Source organism: Onychomys torridus, chromosome 13 (genome assembly GCF_903995425.1).
Source record: "Onychomys torridus chromosome 13, mOncTor1.1, whole genome shotgun sequence".
In the NCBI taxonomy this organism is placed as follows: Eukaryota; Metazoa; Chordata; class Mammalia; order Rodentia; family Cricetidae; genus Onychomys; species Onychomys torridus.
Window position 1 is genome coordinate 14151583 of NC_050455.1, and position 22686 is coordinate 14174268.

A 22686-nucleotide genomic window follows, 5' to 3' on the forward strand; every position below is an offset into this window, starting at 1 on the left:
ACAGGAAGTACAGAGCAAGCATCTTCCAAAACTATAGAAATGACAGAAACAGCTGGCTGCCTGGACAGTCACCCAAGGTTCCTCTGCAACTTTTGAGTATCTATCTTTGGCCTACAGGCCTAGAATATCTAACAGACTTCTGTGAAGCAGGAATTTTGAAAGACTGTCCTACCTTGTCTTGACAAAGTTCAGGGTTCACTTTTTTGTGTGTTGTACTTGTCCAGTTTGGACAGCATATTGCCAGTAGTGGAGGCAAAGGCAGTTCCTTGCCCAGTGGCTAACTTTGCCACAATAAAAGCAAACTCCATATGGAAGTTCTTTGATGCCTCTCACCGTTTTTTGAAGTAGATTGGTGTTGCCAGGAGCAGATGTCCTTTTACTGTCATGAAAAGCCATATGTTATTAAAACATTTTAAATGCCATAATCTGTAGGTCTCTGAAATATTTGAGGACCACCTGTATATTTAAATATATCTGTTTAACTTTGAAAACATAAATAACATGACCACAAATTTCATTATTATAGGTGACTACTAACCTGTATTACTTAATTATCTTATATAGTTTGTAATAATAGCTATCAAGGACTACATTTTTAAATGAGTTGAATAGGTACAATGCCTGAAACAAGAGTAGAAACATATATACAGTATGTATAACAAAAATGACCTTAATTTTGTATTAATATACAAAGATCAATACCAATGTGAAATATTTGAGACTAGTAGTTGCTCTTTTAGTATGTAAGTAGAGTCAGTAGTCTACTCTTTTATCCTGTCATTTCTATATCCTCCCTTTTTCTTTTCTGAATGAGATCCCTGAATCTAATCTTCTTTGTTTAATTTTTTTTCCTGACCATTACCAATAACAACTTGTAACTAATCCCTCAAATGATGAAGAACATTCATAACCCACTGAATGACCAAAAACGGCCTACTCCATCTCTTGGGAATGTAGACATCATGTTCTCTAGAGTGCTTCCTGTTGTCTGTGGCCAACAGCATCTTAGGGACCCTGAGAAAATGGAGATAATGGTCGAGTCCTGGGAAGACTAGCCATAGCATTTGCTGTCCAGTCTGTGCGATGGGAAAGTGCAGGGCTTGTCTGAAGTCCTGGCTGGAGTGGTCTGTGAGGCTGGACCCTCTCAGCCAGCAGCCTTGCAGCTGTTCTGGAAACAGAACTCTGAGCAAACTGCAACAGAGGCACTCTGAGAGGCTGGATCACCTGGGCCACCTGTTTTCATTGGTGTCTGGTCCCTTTGCTTTGAAACACAAACTTTCAAAGGTAACATACATATCCGTATTAATACAAGTACGGAATATGTAGTCTGCACAAGTCAGCTGAAGATGATTTTTTTTGTTTGTTTTATGCTTGAGCAGGTAAAATGTCACTTCTCTTATGTTTTTTTTATTGTTATTGTTGTTATTTTGTTTTATTTCTTTATTTTGTGGCCTGTATTTTCAGGGGGTCTCCCCAATCAAATCTGATCTCTGTCAACAATCTTGAATGAATCCACCACCTTTAAATTTTTTATGGAAACAAAAGCATAGCCTCTTCCCCAAAGCAATACATCTTCTGACTTCCATTTTAAAGTTAAGGTATTCCTAAAGTATCTAGGCTGGTTTAATTCAGTAGTCTGTTCCACAATCCAATGTCTCCATTCTCTGTTCATTAGCATTAAAAAAATTCAAAATTAACACAATACCTTATAGGATCTAGACTTCTGCATATTTTCCATCTTTACATTGCTTATCCCTTTTATATTATTTTATTCTCTCTTTAAAGATGATCTTATTATTTATGCTTTTTTTCTCTGACTGTCTATACCCATTTTCCTCCCTCCCTTCCACTCCCTCTCCCACTCCCTCTCTCTCTCTCTCTTCTCTCTCTCTCTCTCTCTCTCTCTCTCTCTCTTGACAAGGTTTCTCTGTCTAGCTTTAGAGCCTGTCCTGGAACTCACTGTGTAAACCAAGCTGGCCTCGAACTCAGAGAGATCAGCCTGCCTCTGCCTTCCGAGTGCTAGGATTAAAGGCGTGCACCACCACCTCCTGGCCCATTTTCTTCTCTTAAGCCTACACACATATTTTAAATACACTGTAACCTACTTAGGTTTGTTTTTTGTTTTTTCTTTTGAATCTATCTTTACTGAGCATCTGCAACATCTCTGATCATGTGAGACAAGTCTTAAGCTGTTATGTCAACTGCCAGTGGCTTAGCTTAGTGCACAGTACAGTTGAGAGGATGTCTCCAGCCAGCAGGCAGGAGCTGGCAGCCATGACTCTGTATGCCACCTAGCACCAGCCTGCTTGAGAGATTGCAGGACTAGGAAGGTATATCCAGCTCCTCGTCCAGAACTCTTTTTTGCTTCCTCAGGCCCTATGTTTGGATATTTTTGAGCCCCCATGTTGGGTCATTTGTAGATAGACTTTTCTTTTTGGGCTCCCAGCTCCCTAAAAATGGCCTGAAGACTTATTATTAATTATGAAAGCTTGGCCTTAGCTTAGGCTTGTTTCTACCTATCTCTTATAACTTAAATTAACCCATATTTTTAATCTATGTTCTTCCATTTGCTCATTACCTCATCTCCATTATGTCCATCCTGGTTATTCTATGTCTCGCTGGTTACTCTGCCTTTCTTCTTCCCAGAGCTCTCTCTCTCCAGAAGTCCTGCCCACACCTTCTGCCTGGCTATTGACCATTTAAACTTTATTAAATCAATAACAGTCACACATCTTAATACAATGTAAAGGAACATCCACAACAGGTACATGCTAAAATCAACATTTATATCCTTTATGGCCAGCAGTTTCTTGCTTGGCTATGTTAGAAATGTATGTATGCATGCAACAGGGGACAAAGACAAAGTGTTCATAGCAGTAAGTCGGTACTGGCTCCAAAATTTAAAATGTCTGCACTTCTATTAGTAGAGTAGAGGGTCTGGCATGGTGGTGCTTTCCTTTATTCACAGCACTTGAAAAGCAGAGGCAGAAGGATTTCTGTTCATTCAAGGTCAGTCTGGTCTACATACTGAGTTCCAGGCCAGTCAGGCTACATAGTGAGAATAGAATAGTATACGTTTAGTAGTAGTAGAAATGAACAAAAGCTACATGTCATTCCAAGGATGAATCTTGCCAATGTAATAAATATCAAAATAATCCCATAATATATGTATAGAATATTGTTTGTGAGGAGTCAAAACAGACCAAGTAAAACTCTCAGAACCACTGGAGTTTTCCCTTTAAGGACAAATGAGGATGATAGCAATAGGGTAGTTTGTAAGGATAGGGCAGTGTTTTCTTCTCACTTAATGATAGTAGTTACATGGTCATTTGCTCTATACTAGCTCATTCAGCTCATATCTTGGGGGTTTGTTTTGTTTTGTTTTTCAGTTCAGGGAATTGAGCCCAACACATTTGTTTTGTGTGCTCTGTATTTGCTGTATTTTGTGATACAATCAATTTGGGAATGAGTGGGAGGGGAAACACTCTATAGCAGCAATGCGTCTGTGATAAGGCAGCTATAGTGAGGTGAGGGGAGACAGGAGGGCATAGGATAGAGTGATGTGTGTGTGTTGATGGAAATGACCCATAAGAGGGAGATTTTTAAAAGGGGTGTTAAAAGCAAAGGCTTTGGACATCAATAGGTGAGAAGGTTTATAGACAAGAACAGATCATTCAAGCCCTGTAGAGGAAAAGCATGATTTTGTAGTCCTGATACTTACAGGATGGTGTGTATGTGTGTTGGTAGCATTATGAAAGTTTACTTCTGGTAGCTTTTATTTCTTTTGTAAAATTGGGAACAAAGTTATAAATGAGGAGGGCAAGAGTGAAGGAGTGGTCAGGAAAGTGTAATGCTGCTAGCATGTGGGGAGAGCCCACATGAGGATTGTAGTCAGTTTAAAATGAGACCATCCAGCCTGGTTGGGTTTTTGTGAACCACATAGAACAACCCAAGCATAGATGCATGACTAAGACAAAGTTGGATTGAGCTAAGTTTTCATTGAATTTTACTTACTCTAGTTGTTTAATATATTTTTTTTTTTTTCATTTTGGTCCTTCCTTTCCTGTTTTGCTAATGGGCACAGTTTGAACAGATACAAATTTCAGCTTGCAGTTACTGCGTTGGAGCAGTATGTTTTGTTTTTATTCATTCGGTGTAGCTTATGGCATTATATAATGGTCAAGGTGTGGATTTACTTTTACTTATTTACATGCTTGTTCATACCCATGTAATATAGTTTTGATCTGAGCATTCATATTTTACTTAAGTGTTGAACATTTCTCAGAGTTGCTTGCATTAACTCCAGTTTGGTCTTCTGGACCAACTTGTATATAATACCTTGATAGTGACATAGTTCCAGTCTGGCTCTGCCATTTACTAGCTTGTGATTCTTAGACTCTCTGTATCCCAGAATCCTTATCTGTAAAACAAGGAGGTTAACAAGGGTGATTGTGAGGATTTATCCAGTGCTGTGATATTTCCCAGCACCAAGGATCCAGGGGGCCCTTCTGATCCAAGAATGAGCTCTATGTTCACTGGGATTCTTGAGAGAACCCGACTTTCAAGAAGATTTACAATGAAATGCCAAGTCAGAAACACAGACTAGCATTAATTCATCCTACACTGGAGCTGAGCAGCATCTGCTTTTGAGAGCAGCTCCCTAAATGGGAAGATAGTGTCCCTAGCCTGTGACTTGCTCACCACACTTTTAAACCCTAAAATCCCTTGTTTCTAGGGTATAACTTAACTGCTCTGGATCATCCTGTGTCTGCCTGCAAATTTTACTGTTTTATGAGCTGCCAAGATCATTTTTTCCTGAAAGAAAGAATGGCATTGGCCCAGTGTTAAGAATGGTTAAATGGAAGTAGAATCAGTGAATAATTTTTATAATGTGTGATCTTAAGAAAGGAGCCCTAAAACAAATCCCAAGTTAGTCAGAGGCCAAATTTATGCTGTGTACTTCACTCTTGATGTTTAAGAAGTAATAATGCTACCGTTTATTGAGTGCTAAGTGTAGCAGTCTGTGTAAACATATACTTAAATAGTTGTCAGAATCAGACCTTGACCACATGGCCTGTCTGTCTCAAGTGTACTTAGGAAGTGAACCAATGAAGTTGGATTCCTGGTCTCCAGGGCTGTGCTGCTGCTGCTTGTAAGGCGAATCTCAGTTGATCCTACCCTGAGTACATACAGAAGAGACTTTTAACAGTACCAAGCACTGCTTACTAGATAGCCAGGCTTCTTATGAAGTGTTCATTATTATTGGTAAAAGTTAGTAATCGACCTAATTTAGTAGGTCATAAACAATGCATGAAAAGCATGGCTCATTTAAAGAGACATGGAGAAGAGGGTTGGAGTATATATGATATAATACTACACTGTTTGGCACATATGGATAATGAGGGCCAGATCTTTTGTAAATGTTGGGTTTGATCTATGATAATACCACTTACTAGCTGTTCGTTTGGCCAAGCTTCTTCATTTCTCTCATTGTAGTTTCTTCATCTGTAAAACCCTTCTAATTTCAGGATCCTAATTAGAAGTTAATTAGCAAGACCAGTGCCCTGAGAGTTAGGCTAGCATTGAACTTCAACCATTGACAAGAACCCTTGAGAAACGTGCTGTCTTGCTTGTCTGAGGGACAACGCAGGACTGGAAGGGGGCTATTTCCTCTCTTTCACTGTTCCTCCTCTTTACTGCCACAGCCTTCAGGCGGTTTTACATAAGCAGCACACAAGTGGCCACGTGAATAGACAAGAGAAAGCCTGTCTGACCAGAGGCCCTCTGGTCCCCAGAGCATGGGTAACATCACCACTGCTTTCCCTTCTCCGCTTCCCACCACTGCACATAGTAATGCAGATTCGGAAGTGGATGGGGAATTACAGTACTATATATTTCATAGGATAGGTAGTGTGCAGCAATAACAATAAACTTGGAAGCTGGCTCAGCAGCTGAGAGCACTGGCTGCTCTTCCAGAGGACCTGGCCTTGATTCCCAGCACCCACATGGCTGCTCACAAACCATCGGTAACACCAGTTCCAGGGGATCCAGTACCCTCTTTGGGCCTGTGTGAGTACTAGGTGCACACATGGCACACAGATATAAATACAGGCAAAACACCCATATACATAAAATAAAACTAAAGCCAATTGGTTCTTGAAGTATAGTTTGAGATTAATAATATAATATGTGGCCTGTGGGAGCCCACAAAGGTTTCTAGTTAGATCTGAGCTTGCTTTACCCAGCAGGGCTGCATTAGAGGATGGCTGGACCATGTGCATGGTCACCAGGTGTCTGGAATGGCCTGCACTTGGCTGTGCTGGGGGAGGTCTTTTACTCTATCCCTTGGCATTCCTTTAAAAAGCCCCTTAGTAGTAAAAGAAGTGGGTTTGGACCCAGGCCCTCCCGAGGCTATCCTGTATTTTCTAACTTACTCTCTCTATATACACACACACACACTTCTATCTACAATTCTCCCTGCTCACGAGTACCCTGGGGGAATAAGAAGGAGCTGGTCTCCCTCAGTAGCCTCCATTAAACTGAATTAACCCAACCAGGTTTGGTGCATGCCTTTAAATCTCAGTACTTGGAAGGCAAAGGCAGGTGGATCTCTTTGAGTTTCAGAGAAGCTTGGTATGCATATCAGGTTCCAGGCCTGCCAGGGCTACATCATGAGTCTTAGTCTCAAAAAAAAAAAAAAAAAAAAAAATCCCAAAACAACAACAACAAAAAACATAAATAATAGACAAATTAACTAATTAAATGAATCAACCTCCAAACCTGGTCAGGGGAGCTTATTTTAAGAATATAGGCATATCTTTAAAATAATTTTTTAATCTATTACTTTATGTCAGTATTACTTATTATACATGCAACATCAGTCAAAACTTAAATTGAAAACCACTGAGTCTCACCGTTAGCACAAACATCTTATTGTTCTGTCAACTTTTCTAGTACAGATTCATTTACTGTAGTGTCTGAAAGTCACCTTTATAAAGGCATTTGCTTTGTCTCTAGGTGTAAAACAAAGGTGTATCCAGATAACCTTCCTACAACAAGCGTGGTGATTGTTTTCCACAATGAGGCGTGGAGCACACTTCTTCGAACAGTCCATAGTGTCATTAATCGATCACCAAGACACATGATAGAAGAGATTGTTCTTGTAGATGATGCCAGTGAAAGAGGTAAATCTTACATTTTGATGCCAGTGGTATCGGCTTTGATCACTAGCAGTTTGCAAACTATAATTTTAACCTAATAATTGTATGTACACTTCCAATTTATCTAACAATTCTTGGCATGTAAACTCATTCACATAGTGAAAGGTATACCATTGTAAAACTTATAAGTATTACTTTAGTGTTTAATTGTGCTGCATCTTAATATTAACAGAAAAAGAAATAATGCTTTAAAATGTAAAGTTTATGTAGAATAGGAAGAAACCACACAATTTTATTAGAATTTTCTCTGTGAAAAGCTGCAGTTCTGATCATGAATGGAGAAGTTTAGTTCTGAATGGCAAGAAGAAATTTTGCAGCAAAATGGGGTACAGACTGGAGTTCTCTGAATTCTTCCATCTGTAGTTAGGTGCATAAAGTGATTAAGCACAATTAAAGTGTGGTGTGTAATCTGACTCTGTTTTCACAAGTCTCTGCCATGTCTCTTCTGAGGTTATCAGGATTTTTCACAGATTTAGAATATCCTAATCTGTCTCATGAAACACTCAGGAAAAGGTTACTATATAAAGGTAACTTGGACCACCACTGTTTATTCTGCACCCTTCTTGGAGATTCACACTCAGAATGCTATAGAAAAGACAGCACTTGTTACCATCAGAAATCCAGTATTTCCCAATTGCTTTACTCTTTTCCCACAGCCCATCTATGCCACAGTACTCACTAGTGTCATGTGCTGCACCAGTATTGCTCTGTTCCCACGGGAAAAATTTGGAGAGCACTACAGGAAACAGATTCTTATTTTTCTTCATTCCTTTTTTTAAAAAATAGTTTTAATTATATGTCTGTGTATTGACTTGTGCACATGAGTACAGGTGTCCATGTAGGCCGAAAGCATCAGACCATCTGGAGCTGGAGTTACAGGTAGTTCTGAGTCTCCCAGTGTATATTTTAGAAACTGAACCTGGAGCCTCTGGAAGAGCAGCAAGTGCTCTTAAGCCCTGAACCATCTCTCGAGCCCTCATCCCTTTCTTAATGAACTTTAAGCTTCATAGCCCATCATTTTCACCTCTTTCAATGCAATCAGCTTCTTTGCCTGTTCCTTTAGTGCATTTGCTGAGATGATTACAGTCAAATATTACACCCTCTCCTAGCTGTGCCCATACTATGTATATTTACATATTATGCATATTAAATATACATATGCTATGTATATTTAAAAGCAGTTATTTTTAATCCTGTCATGTATTAGTTATTGGGAATAGTTTGTGTTAATAATAGTTTAGTCTTACTAATTTGCCAGCTTATACAAGTGGAAGTGACAGATAAGGTAGTTTTCAGGTGCCCTTATTTACCTCTCTACTCTGTCAAATAAACAATCTGTGTGCCCCTAAACATACCTGAGAACACAGCACTCACCAGAGTTTTAAGATGCAGCAACTGTGACCTCTTCATTAAATAGATAAACAAACCCCTTCATTTAGGGCTGCTGCTCACCATGATCTGACCAAAGCATACTTGGCCTGGCCATACTGGTATTTTTTGGTTGTTTGTTTTTTACGGTGTTCTAGCTAATATTTCTCAGAGGTTGCTAGGAGTAGCATAGTTTTTCCGTTTGGGGGTTGTTTTTGTTTGTTTTAACATGTAGATTTGTTTTAAGTCAGCTTGGTACGTGATGCATATTGATTTTGCAATTTTTAGTGAACTGAGATAGAAATGTCCATGTATTCATTCTGCCTATCAAATACCTCACCCTACCTATAAGGAAGGTGAGATATTTGATAGACTACATCTGTATGAACAAGTCAGATGGAAATGAAAACTTTCTGTATACTTCTGGAGTGAAAAACCACACTCCTTAGTGGCTCGGTAGGACTTTGTTGCTAAATGAAGAGGGAAGGAGCCAGCAAAGGCTCTAAGTGCTATGTAGGAGGTTATCTGTAGAATAACAATGTAACTAATGTCCTGTTTGTTTAGCTCAGAGCCCAAAAGCACACAAGTTACAATTCCCCAAAGTTGCCTGTGTACAGGCAAGAAATTCATTCACATCCAGTAAAGTGACAATGTGACTTTGTGGCAATTTTTTTCAATTTATTGTGTGTAATTATTGCCGTGTGTATGGGTGTGTCTGTGTGTGTGTGTGTGTGTGAGAGAGAGAGAGACAGACAGACAGACAGACAGACAGACATTGCCTACAGGCCACGGTATACAGGTAGATGTCAGAGGACAACCTTTTGGAGTCTGTTCTCTCCTTCCATTGCATGGGTCCTAGGAATCAAACTCGGTTTATCAGAGAAGTAACTTTACCCAACTGAGACATCTCACCAGCCTTATTGTAACTTAATTTTTGCCTCGTTGTAAGGAATGGAAATGTTGTGTTTCCAGTTGAATCTTAGAGCACTCAATATACAGTAAGAGCTATAGCACTATAAATTTTGTGAGTGCTTAGAATATTGCCAGTGGGAACACAAAATGTAAATTTGTCTTTCCTTAAAAACTTTTGAAGTCAGAAATCAACAGAGTGCTGTAAGGTATCAGTGTATGTACAAATGTACAAGACAGATTTCAGCAGTACCAGCAAGTGACAGAATCTCTGACAGCCTCATGCTGTGTGGCAGAGTGAAGCTTAGGGAGCCCTGTAGGACAGCAGCCTTCCCAGGACTTGATTCTTAGAAAGTTAGGAATGAACTGAACACAAAAATTTCCTAGTGTCCATTGTAAAAAGTCACAAAGATGTCAGAAATGCCAAAGAAATTGGTTACAGTACTACAGAATTATTCATTAGTAACTTTTTGTTACCAATAAAAAGGGAGGTGGGTATTGATCCCAGCACTCAGGAGGCAGAGATAGGCAGATCTTTGTGAGCAGGGCTACACAGAGAAACCCTGTCGGGGGGGGGGGGGGGGGGTGGACAAAAAACTTTTGTTGTTGTTGCTCATAGACAAGACAGTATTAATAGTTTTCAGGAATGTAGGACTTGGGGAATTAGATTACGTTGGTTTTTAAATATTTTAATTATCTTGGAAAAACCTGTTGGGAGACATTGTTTATGATGCAATCCACTTTGATCAATTTTAAGATGTTAGAGCATATCTCATACTTCACTACAGATGATTCTGTTCAGTTCTAGACATGTACACTAAATGCTAGTCCATATTTGTGTAGAATAAGTGCTCCATGCTCCTGTGTTCACTCTAGAGGCCCCTCTGTTATGTTCTGTTTGCTTGTTGGGTTGGTGTTTTTGAGACAGGGTCTTGCTACAAAGCCTAGGCCAGTCTGACCTCAAACTTGAAATCTTTGTTCCTCTGCTCCATTCCCCTAGTACTGGGATTACAGGTATCCCCACTTTGTCTGGCCAATACTCTTAAAGTGATCTGTCCAGCGTAAAATCGTGGACTTGAAGTTAGGCAAATCTGGGCCAAAACAAACTGTCACATTGATCAAATTCACGTAATATTCTGAGAGCTTAGATATTCATTTCAAAAGTATGTGTAACAACACAACCTTATAGGTCATTGTGAAGATAAACACATTTAACATTATTCAGATTGTCATAAACCCACTCAACTCCTAGTATAAAAATGTTTCTCAGATTGCATTGTTCAAACCTTTCTACTTAGAATCTGGTTATATTCTTCTCACCGTATGACTTAGTTCATGAACTCATAGTGCTATTTTGAAATACAATTTTTAGCACAGATATTTGGAAATAAGTTAACAGAAAAAGAGGTTGGTAATCTGATATAGCTCTGTCTTTTTGGAGGGCTTGGGATTTCTGAGGACTTTGCTAGTGTCTCTTTCTGATCTAACAAGCAGAATCCCTCTGCTCCCATTTGTCCTCCCACTCCATCTTATGGAAGCATGTGGGTTCTTTCTTTCAGTGTTTAAGTAACCTCTTAACCTTTCACCATGATTTCTGTGAATTGCTGACCTCTTAGAGGAAAGAGATAGTCATAGGAATTCTGTAACTCAATGTTCCTTTCCCTAGATAGATTATACATGTCTTTACCCAGAAAGACATGATCCTATCCCCAGCAAATAGTGTGCACTTCACACTTGTCTGGCAAGGATCCTTCTTTGCCTTTCACTTCCTGTCTAGCATTTCCCTTACGAGGTTTTCACTTTCTGCTTCCTGCTGAGTGTGTAGTCAGAGACTGTGTGATCAGTAAGACACTTTGTTTCTGCCTTGGAAGAAATCTCACAATTTTTAAAACTATAATAGCAGTGACATACTGTTTCTTCTTTCTGTTGTGATCTACATTTAATATTCTTTTGTTATTTGTTTGTTTTGATTTTCGAGACAAGGTTTCTCTGTGTAGCTCTGGTTATCCTAGAATTCTTTCAGCAGGCCAGGATGGCCTTGAATTTAGATCTGCCTACCTCTGTCACTCTAGTGCTGGGATTAAAGGCATGCACCACCACTACCTGGCCTAAATTTAGTATTCTTAAGTTGCTTTTTCTGTTTTGTGTGTGTTGTTGTTTTGTTTTTTGAGACAGGATCTCAAAACTCTCTGTGTAGCCAACACTGGCCTCAGACTCAAAATGCTTCTGCCATCCATAGTTAAGATTATAGGTGTGTGCTGTCACACCTGGCTGGGCTACTTTGCTTCTATTGCAGAGTCTTCAGCGTGATTAGGAAGAAAATTGTGACGCCTGATAAATGCATGATGACATTCCTGTCCTGGGCAATACTTGAGACATAGATACTGTCTTTGTGTTCTTGTGGCAAGATAGAGGCAGCTAGTTCATACCGCCATGAAATTAGAAGGCTTCCTTCAGGGAATGGCATTAATGGGGCAAGGAGCCTCACTAGGAGTGCTCTGTCAGTGTGTGTATGTTGATGGAATGCTGCAAAATCAAAATTGCTTTAAATTTGGGTAATGCTAGTGCATGCCCTTTTCTTTTCATTCTTTTGTTGGTGGTGTTGTTGTTATATTTTCAGACTTTTTGAAGAGACCTCTAGAGAGTTATGTGAAAAAACTCAAGGTGCCAGTTCATGTGATTCGAATGGAACAACGCTCTGGGCTGATCAGAGCTAGATTAAAAGGAGCTGCTGTGTCCAAAGGCCAAGTGATCACCTTCTTAGATGCACACTGTGAGTGTACGGCAGGATGGCTGGAGCCTCTCTTAGCCAGGATCAAACATGACAGGTAACTTTCTGCAGTTTGTGAATTTTTTCTTTGTATTTTTATCTTAAACTGTGTGGAACATTGCAAAATTCTGTTTTTAAATAAATACAAAAGTACCATTCTGTCAAGTTGCCTTTAAGATACCTTCAAGAGTGCTCCAAACAAAATACAAACAAGACCACATTCTTTTAAAGCCTGGCAGTTCACAGATTTGCAGACTATCCTAATAGGGATGAATTAGACAGCATGTTGTAGAATAATTACTCTGTATTCTAGGTTGACCAAATAGGACCAGAACCAGGTAGACAGTGAACTCATGGAAAGTTTGCTTGTTCCTGCTTTCAAAGACTGCCATCAGGGCAGGATCTCATCTTTGTTGACATCTTCATAGGGACTGTAGCTCTCCTCCTATAGTATAAGGCTGAAGAGAGGCACATTGTATCCTGAGAAACTTAGTTGTGTATGGAATAGTCTTGTGATCCTATTGATACAGAACAAGCATTGCTGCAGTGCGTCTGTTTTCTTCTTTCATGTCACACACTGTTCAAAGAATTGTCTGACTTTCTCTTGGTTCTAAAGTATCAGGAAAGAAATAACTGTAGTCTGCTTGACCTGTACTAGTTTAGTTCTGCTTGTCCCGGCACTTTGACCTTCAAGCTGTCCACATCAGCTATAAGGCTTAGATTGTATCGAGTAGACATTGACTAGCCCAGTGGAGAATGGGGAAGAGTAAGGTCACGTTGCTTATTCTCTTTGTTAGCAAATGGTGGCACTACAGCCTAGTTGTTCTCAGAGACATAAAACAAACCAGCATTGGACCAAAGGACACCAGTAGTTTAAGAAAGATCATTGCCCTAGAGAATCAAAAGAATAGATTATCTCTCTAAATACTTTGCTATAAGTAAAAGGGGACTGGTTAGGAGATATTTGCATGAAGATAGCCCATAAACTTTAGAAACATGATCCTGGACCCATACAGAGAAGGTAGTGTGTGGTGTCTAGGAGAGAACTGACTAAAACAGCAACCAAAATAACCTAGAGTTTGGGCTGTGTTTTTATATATATAAAATTATAGATCCTGAATAATGTCCAACTGATAATGTTAAAGTGTTGGACAAAACCAGATTTTTTAAAATTCACTGTTGAGTTGGCACAAAAAGTAAAAAAAGGAAGAGTAAATAACACGGTGAGCAAACATGCTGTCCATTCAATGAAGCCAGCTGGGGCTTGTGGTGTCTGTGCTGAGTCCCGGCACTGTTTGTCCTCTGACCAGTGTACAAGTGGAGAGTGACAGGGCCGAAGCCTGGGCCTGCTCGTGCTGAGGCTCGCTGCTAACGTAGAGCTGGGCGCGGAGACCTAGACCCGGTGAGAATGAGCTGGGTATAAGAGGGGAGAGTGCTCCCACCAAGATGTTGAAGGAGAATCTAGAAAAAGTAGGAAAGTGAACTGTTTTTATAAGACTAGAATAATTTTAAATAAAAAAAAAAAAAAGAAACCCATTGAAGACCTAGGATTTAAAATTTTTAAAATTCTGTGCGTGTGTGTCTTTAAGATCAGAGCACAACTTTGCCAGGGTTGGTTTTCTCCTTCTACAATATGAGTCTCTAATCAAACTCATGTTAGGCCTAGAAGTGGGCACCTTTAGCTACTGAGCCAACTTGCTGGCCCCAGAGGGGAAAAAAAGTATGAGAAAAAAGCCATGATGCTCATGTAGAGGTCCAGGGACAACTTTGAGAAGTCGGTTTTCTCCTTCTACAATGTAGAGCACAGGTAGGAATTGAACTCAGGTGATTAAGTTCCTTTGCCCTCTGAACCATCTCACCAGCCCATGGGAAAAATGTCTTTCTTTTTCTTTTCCTTTTGTTTTTTGAGACAGGGTTTCTCTGTGTAGCCTTGGCTGTCCTGGAACTTCCTCTATTATACCAGACTGACCTTGAACTCACAGAGACCCTTCTGCCTATGTCTCCTAAGTGCTGTATTAAGGCATGCGCCACCACTGCCTGGTTGGGAAAGACGTCTTAAGACACAAATAGAATTGATATGATATCGCATCCTATAAACTATATCTACCAAAGGCTGTATTTGGTACATTTGTCATTTGGGTGTTTTTAGATTTGTGTGTGTGTGTGTGTGTGTGTGTGTGTGTGTGTGTGTGTGTGTGTGTGTTTTAAGTCAACTGGAAAGTTTGTGAATATATGATCATGCAGTCTATATGAAGAAACACAAGCCTGAAAGAAAAAAATTCTCTTCTAGTAACTAAAAAATTAAATTTTCATCTGGTTGTGGTGTATCACATTGTTAGTCCCAGAACTGGGGGGTCAGGCAGAAGGATCTCTGAGTTCAAGCACAGCCTAGTCTACATAGTGAGTTCCTGGATAGCCAGGACTACACAGAGAGACCTTGTCTCAAAAAACAAAACACAAACAAACAAAGAAAATTGTGTGTGTGTGTGTGTGTGTGTGTGTGTGTGTAAATTTAAAAAGTCCTGAGCTGTTAATTATGTAATGATTGAGTTAATAAAAATACAAGAAGTCAGCTTCAGAGTTGATAGCATTATGGTGAAGCTACAGGGAGGAACCTGTCCATAACTACATAACACGACTAGAAAACAGTGGTGAATGCTGGCTGGAAGTCCGTCACCATGCTGGACGTTTCCCTGACAGCAGGAGGGAATGGACGTGAATACTCTCTGTTTCACACTAGCAGAAACTGGAAGAAGAGAAATGTCTGAGTTGTATATAAAGGAAAATTTAGCTTAAAAATGATTAAATGTGTAACAACTAATATACCACCACATTTTCCATGTGGCAAGTAGGAAAAAGTATGTGTAAAAGAAGAAATGCAGGACAAGGTTCTCAGCCAACAAATGACTATAACACTGGTTTGGTAGAGGTTGTGGCAGGAAAACTTTACAATTGTTTTGTTGTGTAGTCGTTAGAGTAAGGAACATTTGAAAGGTTTTAAATCTACTTTTATGATATCAGGAGAACAGTGGTGTGTCCTATCATTGATGTGATCAGCGATGATACTTTCGAGTATATGGCAGGCTCTGACATGACCTATGGTGGATTCAACTGGAAGCTCAACTTTCGTTGGTATCCTGTTCCCCAGAGAGAAATGGACAGAAGGAAAGGTGACCGGACTCTCCCTGTCAGGTAATTAGTCAGACGTTCCTTTGTAGTGTGTTGCAGAGACTTGTGACATTTCATCATTTGGGTTAAAGGTGTACTTTGAGAAACACATAGCAATTGTATGCCTTGTATGTAGTCAGGAACCATATTTCAATTATATCTGTTTTTTAAAAGAGGGATTATTTTCCCCTCCAGTTAATAAAGTTAGATTTTTTCATTCCATAAATCCTAGTATACAAGAGAAATGATGTTGTACCTGTGTTCTTTGTTTCCTATATGAGAACACTACAGATTTCTAAGTTCAGTCTGTGCTTAAACCAAACTACTCCTCAATTGGTGTGTCATTATGTTCCAGTACTATCTCAAAATTGTGTCCTGCACTGTAACATTTTTATTAATATGTACCATCTGGATGATAGTTACTGACTGTAAGGTTAGAAAAGCTTGTTTCACACAATTTTTTAAAATAACTAGAATTAACAGGGTATAAAGGGCTTTGCATTAATGTGTCTTTGTTTTTCTTTTATACTATACTTGATCACGTGTGACTTTTTTTAGGAAGGCATAAAAAATCATGTTGGTAAGGACACAAACCGAGACTTTGAGCTACCTAGATCATTTATTTATTCCTATTATTTATCCTAGTATTTATCCCAGCTGTATCCACCTGCAACTTGTGTAGCAATTGAACTCCATTTTCTCCTATTTTAAGCTTCTCTGGTCTATTCTCCCATGAATTCAAATCCAGTTCTGGAGAAGTTGAACAGATTTTTGATTTTTCACTCAATACATTCTTTTCCCAAACCAGCCTGAGATACTACCAGTTCAAAGAAGCTCTTAGTTCAGTTCAGTGTTTAATCAAAGACTCTTAGACATTTGAAAACTTTGGAAATTACAGCTTTCACTGGAGAGACAATGCTGCTGTCCTAGAGAAGCCCGGAAGAGCACATGTCAGTGACTTCTGAACTGAGGAACCTTATGGTTCCTTGGATCCAAGATCTCAATTATTTTCTCCCGGTAGAGTCAGGTTTTTTCCCTCCTCATACTCACTCTTCTTGGAAATTAGTGGTTAACTGAAACCACTGATACCCATTCATTTAAATCCTCCTTCATTATCATTTCTCTGTTTAATTCTGCATGCTTCTGCCTCCACTTCACCCTGTGCATACCTGGACTTGTCTTTTGCAGAAAACATACCACAGGTGGTTAGAACGACGGTCCCTTTAGAAGTAGTATGTTGATGTTACTCTGTACTGCATCCCCTCCATTAAGATTGCTGTAGACCTAAGAAAGGCTCTCTGTTTTCATCCTTTTTTAATCTGCCATTTTTGCAGTATTTACCACCCTTCAGAACTTGGCTTTTTAACCCTAACCTGAGTCTGAGATAGAAAGCTGGTCAGTACCATGGATCAGGAAAGGTGCTAAGAACAGGAAGTGTGCTTAGGATTTTATAAACAGAGCATGAGCAGAGCACAGATCATGTCTGCCACAGCAAACCCTGAAGGTATAAACATTCTGGAGAGGGCAAGAATAAGTGTTATTCTGTAGTTATTAACAGCTGTAGAACTATAGTACTTTTAAAAAACACTGATTATAAATTTTAAGTTATTAAAATTAATGGCATAGTATTATGATTGAATTTCAGAACACCTACAATGGCCGGAGGCCTTTTTTCAATAGACAGAGATTACTTTCAGGAAATTGGAACATATGATGCTGGAATGGATATTTGGGGAGGAGAAAACCTAGAAATTTCCTTTAGGGTAAGTTCCCTTTAACAAAAAAATAAAATCTTTTACTTAACCACAAATATGTGTTCATTATTTTTGTTGTCTATATAAGAAATAAAATTTAGTGAGTTTAATCGTACTCCAGAACCTTCAGCCTATAAAAAGTTTGATGACACTATGGAAGATTTGTTAAAAATATTTCAGCAAGTAATCTAGTTATCTTTAATAGTCTAGCTGTTAAACTTATGTGTAATTCTTCAGTTCTCAATTTCTGTTGTTTTAAGAAAGTGATTCAAGCTTCAACAACTAAATAGAAACTATTTGTAATTTAAACAGGCTACTTTGGTACTTAACTGTAAAACATAATTTCACATTATGTTACTTACTTCTTCTCTAGTTGAAATTGTTCTTATTAAACCTGGTTATCTTATTATCAGTTTTATGTTTTTCAGCAAAAGGTGACAACAGTTAGGGAGATGGCTCAGTCGTAAAGTGATTGCCACATACGCACAGATATCTGAGTTTGATTCCTAGTTCCCACCTAAAGAAAGCTGGGCATAGATCTGCTGAGATGCCTCAGTGGGTAGAGACACTTCCTGCAGTCTGAGTCAATCCCCATGGCCAACATGGGAGAAGTAGAGAACTGACACACACAAATTGTCCTCTGACATACATATACCAAATCAATTAAATGCTTTTTTTTTTTTTTTTTTTTTTAATTTTTTAAGGCTGGGCATGAGAATGCATACTGCAGTCCTGGTGCTGGGGATGCAAAGACAGTAGACTCCATAGCTAAATCAGTGAGCTCTGGTTTCAGTGAAAGACTTTGTCTTAAAAAAATAAGATGGAGAGAGATTTAGATAGATATCTGATGTTAACCGCTGACCACTGCACACAGTGCACGAATACACACCACAAAAAGGAAGGAAAAGACAAAGCAGTTCTGAAATGACTCTTCCATTCATTCAATCTAGTTGACCTTTCATTGTGTATTTACTAATCAGCATGTTGTTAGGTGGTATGCTGCTAAACAGCTTCCAACACATAGCATATTAGTAGAGACAAACAGTATGCCCTACGCGGAGGCAGGAAGCGCCTTTGCTCCCAGAGACAACTCTCTTTGCTGACTTGTAGACCTGGGAAATCCCATCGGGCTCTGCTTTTGACACGGCATAACCCTGGGAAAACTTGAAGGTAGACACACTATCTGACAAAGCCACAAGTGTCTCACAGTGTGAGTTTCAGTTGCAAATACGAGATTTTCCCTTATGGTACAAAACTATATTTTGAAACAATTGCATTGAATTAAGAATATAAACCTATATTTGATTTTCCTTTTGTTGCGTGTGTTTTATTGATTGAACAAATTACTCAGAGCATGCTGACTCTGTCTTATTGAAAGATTGCGGTAGATGTCTGTTCTGTGTGGTGTGTTAGTGGTAGTGCAAGTTTGGAGAGACAGAAATAACAACGAATTTGGCTGAATACTCCCCGATCATGGGTGTGTGTGGTGAGTGTTAAATCATAAGCCACATCAAACATGTTCAATATACAAGACAAAATAATACTGTGCATTTCCTAAAATAGTGTGTCTTGTTGGTGAGGGCTGATTATGGTTCAGCAGTTTGAATTTCTGAGAATTGCTGCTGTCTATCTCTTTTCTATGTGTAGCTCATAACCTGTCTATTTTGTATTTTCATCAAAAAATTTAAAAACACTTGATCCTGGGGAAGTATTGGCTGTACATTAGAGCAGGATCTCTGAGTCCTGAACTTTGTTGTTTATTTTTGAGACAGGAACTCACTATGTAGTAGACCAGGGTGGCCTTAACTCATGGAGGGAGGTCCATTGCCTCTACCTCCTGAATGCTGGGATTAAAGGCACAAGTCACCATAGCTGGGCTTGTGTTCCGAATTTTAAGCTATATGTCCAATGCAGTCTACTTTGCTCTTTCGTTCAGATTTGGTAGTTTATAGACATTTTGGAAACAATTTACCAGTAAGTACATATTTTCCATTCAAGGTTATAAATAAAAGCCAAACTCTCCTTGTTCAATTGAAAAGAAAAATACCACATAAATACTACAGCAACCTTTGGTAGGTAGTTACAGTTACTAAGCTTCATCCTGCTGTTTTTAGATTTGGCAATGTGGAGGAACTTTGGAAATTGTGACTTGTTCCCATGTTGGTCATGTGTTTCGGAAAGCTACACCTTACACGTTTCCAGGAGGGACAGGGCAGATTATCAATAAAAATAACAGACGGCTTGCAGAAGTGTGGATGGATGAATTCAAGAATTTCTTCTATATAATTTCTCCAGGTTAGTGCATTTGCATGATATATACAAAAGTGCACCTTTCTTTTTATATATGTATATATTTTAAATTTGAGGCAGATGGTGCTTGTGCCATAGCCCATGTGTGAAGGCCAAATATAGCTTGTGGGAGTTGATTCTTTTCCCACCATAGGGTCCCAAGAATTGAACTCAGGTCTTCAGGGTTTGACAAGAAGAATCTTTATCCACTGAGCCATCTCACTGGCCCAAGATTGCATCTTTCTTATCCTTGATTCTGAGAAGTAAAGAGGGTTGAAAGTAAAGATTTGATAAGGTCATTGTGAGGAGTGTTAAAAATCATAGTTTAGAAAATGCTTGGTAGTGTGCCTGAGATAGTATTGGCAGTGATACCAAATAACTTGGTCAATTTTGCTGACTCAGAGTTGTACAGGGGTATGTGTGTGGTGGTGATAGCGGGGGCAACTCGGTTTTTTGTTTTTGTTTTTGTTTTTTCCTAACTGCAGCATTTGATATTTATTCCTGTGATATTTCATCTTGTTAAATTTCAGCCATTTTCCTAGCTAACAAAGCACTCTCTCTCTGGACATTTGACTTTATCCATAAAAATACTAGTATTTATTTATGGATTTATACATGTATGTAGGGACAGGGTCTCATGTATCTCAGGCTAGTCTCAAACTCACTATGTAGCTGAGAATGTCCTTGAACTTCTGGTCCTTCTGCCTCCATCTCCCAAGTTCTGTGATTAGGGGCCTGCATAACCATACATGTTTTATGTGATGCTGGGGGACTAAACCCAGAGTTTCATGTATGCTACATAAGCACTCATAACTGAGCCACGTACCCTGTCCCATAAAACAGTACCACCTCAGAAGCAGATTATGAGCATTCTGTATAAGCAGGCCTGTGGTCCTGCTGGATAGGGTTTTTATGAAACCCTCTTGTGTCACAAAGCCAATGCAGAGGCTATAGCATTCCTCAAGAGACTTCTCTCCAAGAATTTTGCTCTGCTAATTGGGCTTTCGTGTGTCTGTTTCTCCCCAGCTATAAGCCTGTCTGAAATTATAACTAATCTGCCTTGGTTGTTCAGTTACAGTACTTCAGAATTCAAGTGGGTATGAACACAGTTCAGTGAATTATGTGAGAGAAAGCTGATTGGAAATAATATTTGAACCAAATTTTTTAACCTTAATATACATTGAAGTTTTTTGATCTCTGTAACTTACTGTTGTTTTTCTATTGTATGTATTACATGAATTTGTTTCCTTTGAAAAAAATCAAAACACACATTAATGCCTTGTCCTTGTTTGCCTCTTTGGGAGGTGGGTCCAAATCGTATCTAGTGTGTCATGCATGACCTAATAATCCCATTTCCATTCAGCTGCTTTGTGAGAATGAGCATATAAGTAGATGTATGTTACCAAATAGAACTCTAATAAATCAGTCAATTATTTCTTTCAACAGGTGTTACAAAGGTAGATTATGGAGATATATCGTCAAGACTTGGTCTGAGACATAAACTACAATGCAAACCTTTCTCTTGGTACCTAGAAAATATTTACCCTGATTCTCAAATTCCACGTCACTATTTCTCATTGGGAGAGGTAAAAACAATTTGTGTGTGTGTGTGTGTGTGTGTGTGTGTGTGTGTGTATGTGTGTATAAAATATATGTTCTGTATAGTTATTATGTCTTTAAGAAGTTAAAACTTCTAACCTCTAAGGTTCTTAGAGTATAAAGATGCTTGGGGCTGGAGAGATTGTGTAGCTCACTTGTTGCTCTTGCAGAAGACTGGGGTTTGGGTCACAGTACCCATGTGACATCTCAGAACCATCTATGTGTAACTTCAGTTAGACGGGATCCAGTGCCCTCTTCTAGTCCCTGAGAGTACCAGCCATAGGTATGGTACACATACATACATGCAGGGAAAACACAACACAAACACATAATTTAAAATAAATAGATCTTTTAAAAAATAATTTTACCAAGAAGACTCTTGTTACAATGTGGCAGTGTCTTCAGTGAACTTATTTTAATGAGCTCAGCCGTTACTTGAAACCTATACTTCTAAAGTTAATATCCTTGTATTCATCCAAATCAAAGCCTAAGAAATTTCAGAGTGAAGATAACTTGACAAGGATTGTTGAAACACTGATCTGTACATAAGTTGGGGGTACATGTTTATTTTCCTTTGGGAATTTTAAGTTTTCACAGTTTAGACAGGGAAGTTGAGGAAAATGCTGAAAAGCATATTTGTTTCTGGTGATTCTGTTAAGTTGTTTCTCTTAGAATTCAGCATTATTTTTCTTGAAATAATTGGCTTATTGATGCTTATAAATAAGACAAATTTGCAAATTCGTTGTACTTTTTAATCTCGGTGCTTGCCTATACTAAGGATCTCATATGAAGAAGATCTTGCCTTCTGCTATAATGACTGACAGTAAACCATTTCTTGTACCCTAGTTATGGACTGCCACTTAGCTATCAGTTCTGACTCCTAGCCAGATTCTGTTCTGTGTTGAAGAATTCAGATCAGAGCTGGGCATATGACTTGAGCCTTTAACCTGAGCACTGGCATGCAGAGGCAGGTGGGCCTCCGTGAGTTTGAGCCACATAATAGAAAGACCCTGTGTCCTCTCACCTTTATCCCACCCTAAAAACAAACAAACAGGTTGGTCTTTCTCAGATTAGACAACTGGTCTTTTTACATCATTGTTGTTTAAAGTTCAGGCTCTCAGTGAGAGTTCTGGAGCCTGAGTTAGTCCTTCTCTTGGAAGAAAACCAGCTGTCTTCATGTAGCTTTAGTAACTCCCTTTCCTCAAAGGAGCCATTTCTTTTTATTCAAATGTACTCTCATCTAGGGATGACTTCTTAGTGGTTGTCATGTCTTTGTTTCCATGGTCACCCTAGAGATGCTTGTATGCGTCACTGAATTAGTACTTGTAATTTGACTGCTCCCTGCCCCGAATTGTAAAGCAAAAGCATTGGACTGCTCCTTCATTAGAGTAGAATGCCCTAGCCTATTAAACCAGAAACATTTGAGGTCTCTTTTCCTAGTAATCTTCTAACTCCCCAGGGTCCTATTTGTTAGCTCAAGGCAGTAATTTTCAGCAGCCTAGTATAGATTTTTGCATCAGTTTAGCTGTTCATAGTAATAATCTAGGAATAAATGTAAGAAAGTATGTTAAAGGAATTTGTTTTTACTGGACTGTGACAGTCAATTATG

The 22686-nt window shown here is 39.0% G+C and overlaps 1 protein-coding gene across 5 annotated transcripts in view; it reads left to right on the forward strand.

Moving 5' to 3' along the window:
- The window catches only part of Galnt1 (polypeptide N-acetylgalactosaminyltransferase 1), a 79612-nt gene that overhangs the window by 43569 nt on the left and 13357 nt on the right, over window positions 1-22686 (forward strand). For all 5 annotated transcript variants that reach the window (XM_036204681.1, XM_036204682.1, XM_036204679.1 and 2 more), the window contains 6 exons: window positions 7018-7184; window positions 12118-12325; window positions 15289-15459; window positions 17081-17198; window positions 19304-19484; window positions 20925-21064. In XM_036204681.1, the coding sequence (XP_036060574.1) occupies window positions 7018-7184; window positions 12118-12325; window positions 15289-15459; window positions 17081-17198; window positions 19304-19484; window positions 20925-21064 (985 nt within the window). The remainder of the gene's footprint in view (window positions 1-7017; window positions 7185-12117; window positions 12326-15288; window positions 15460-17080; window positions 17199-19303; window positions 19485-20924; window positions 21065-22686) is intronic.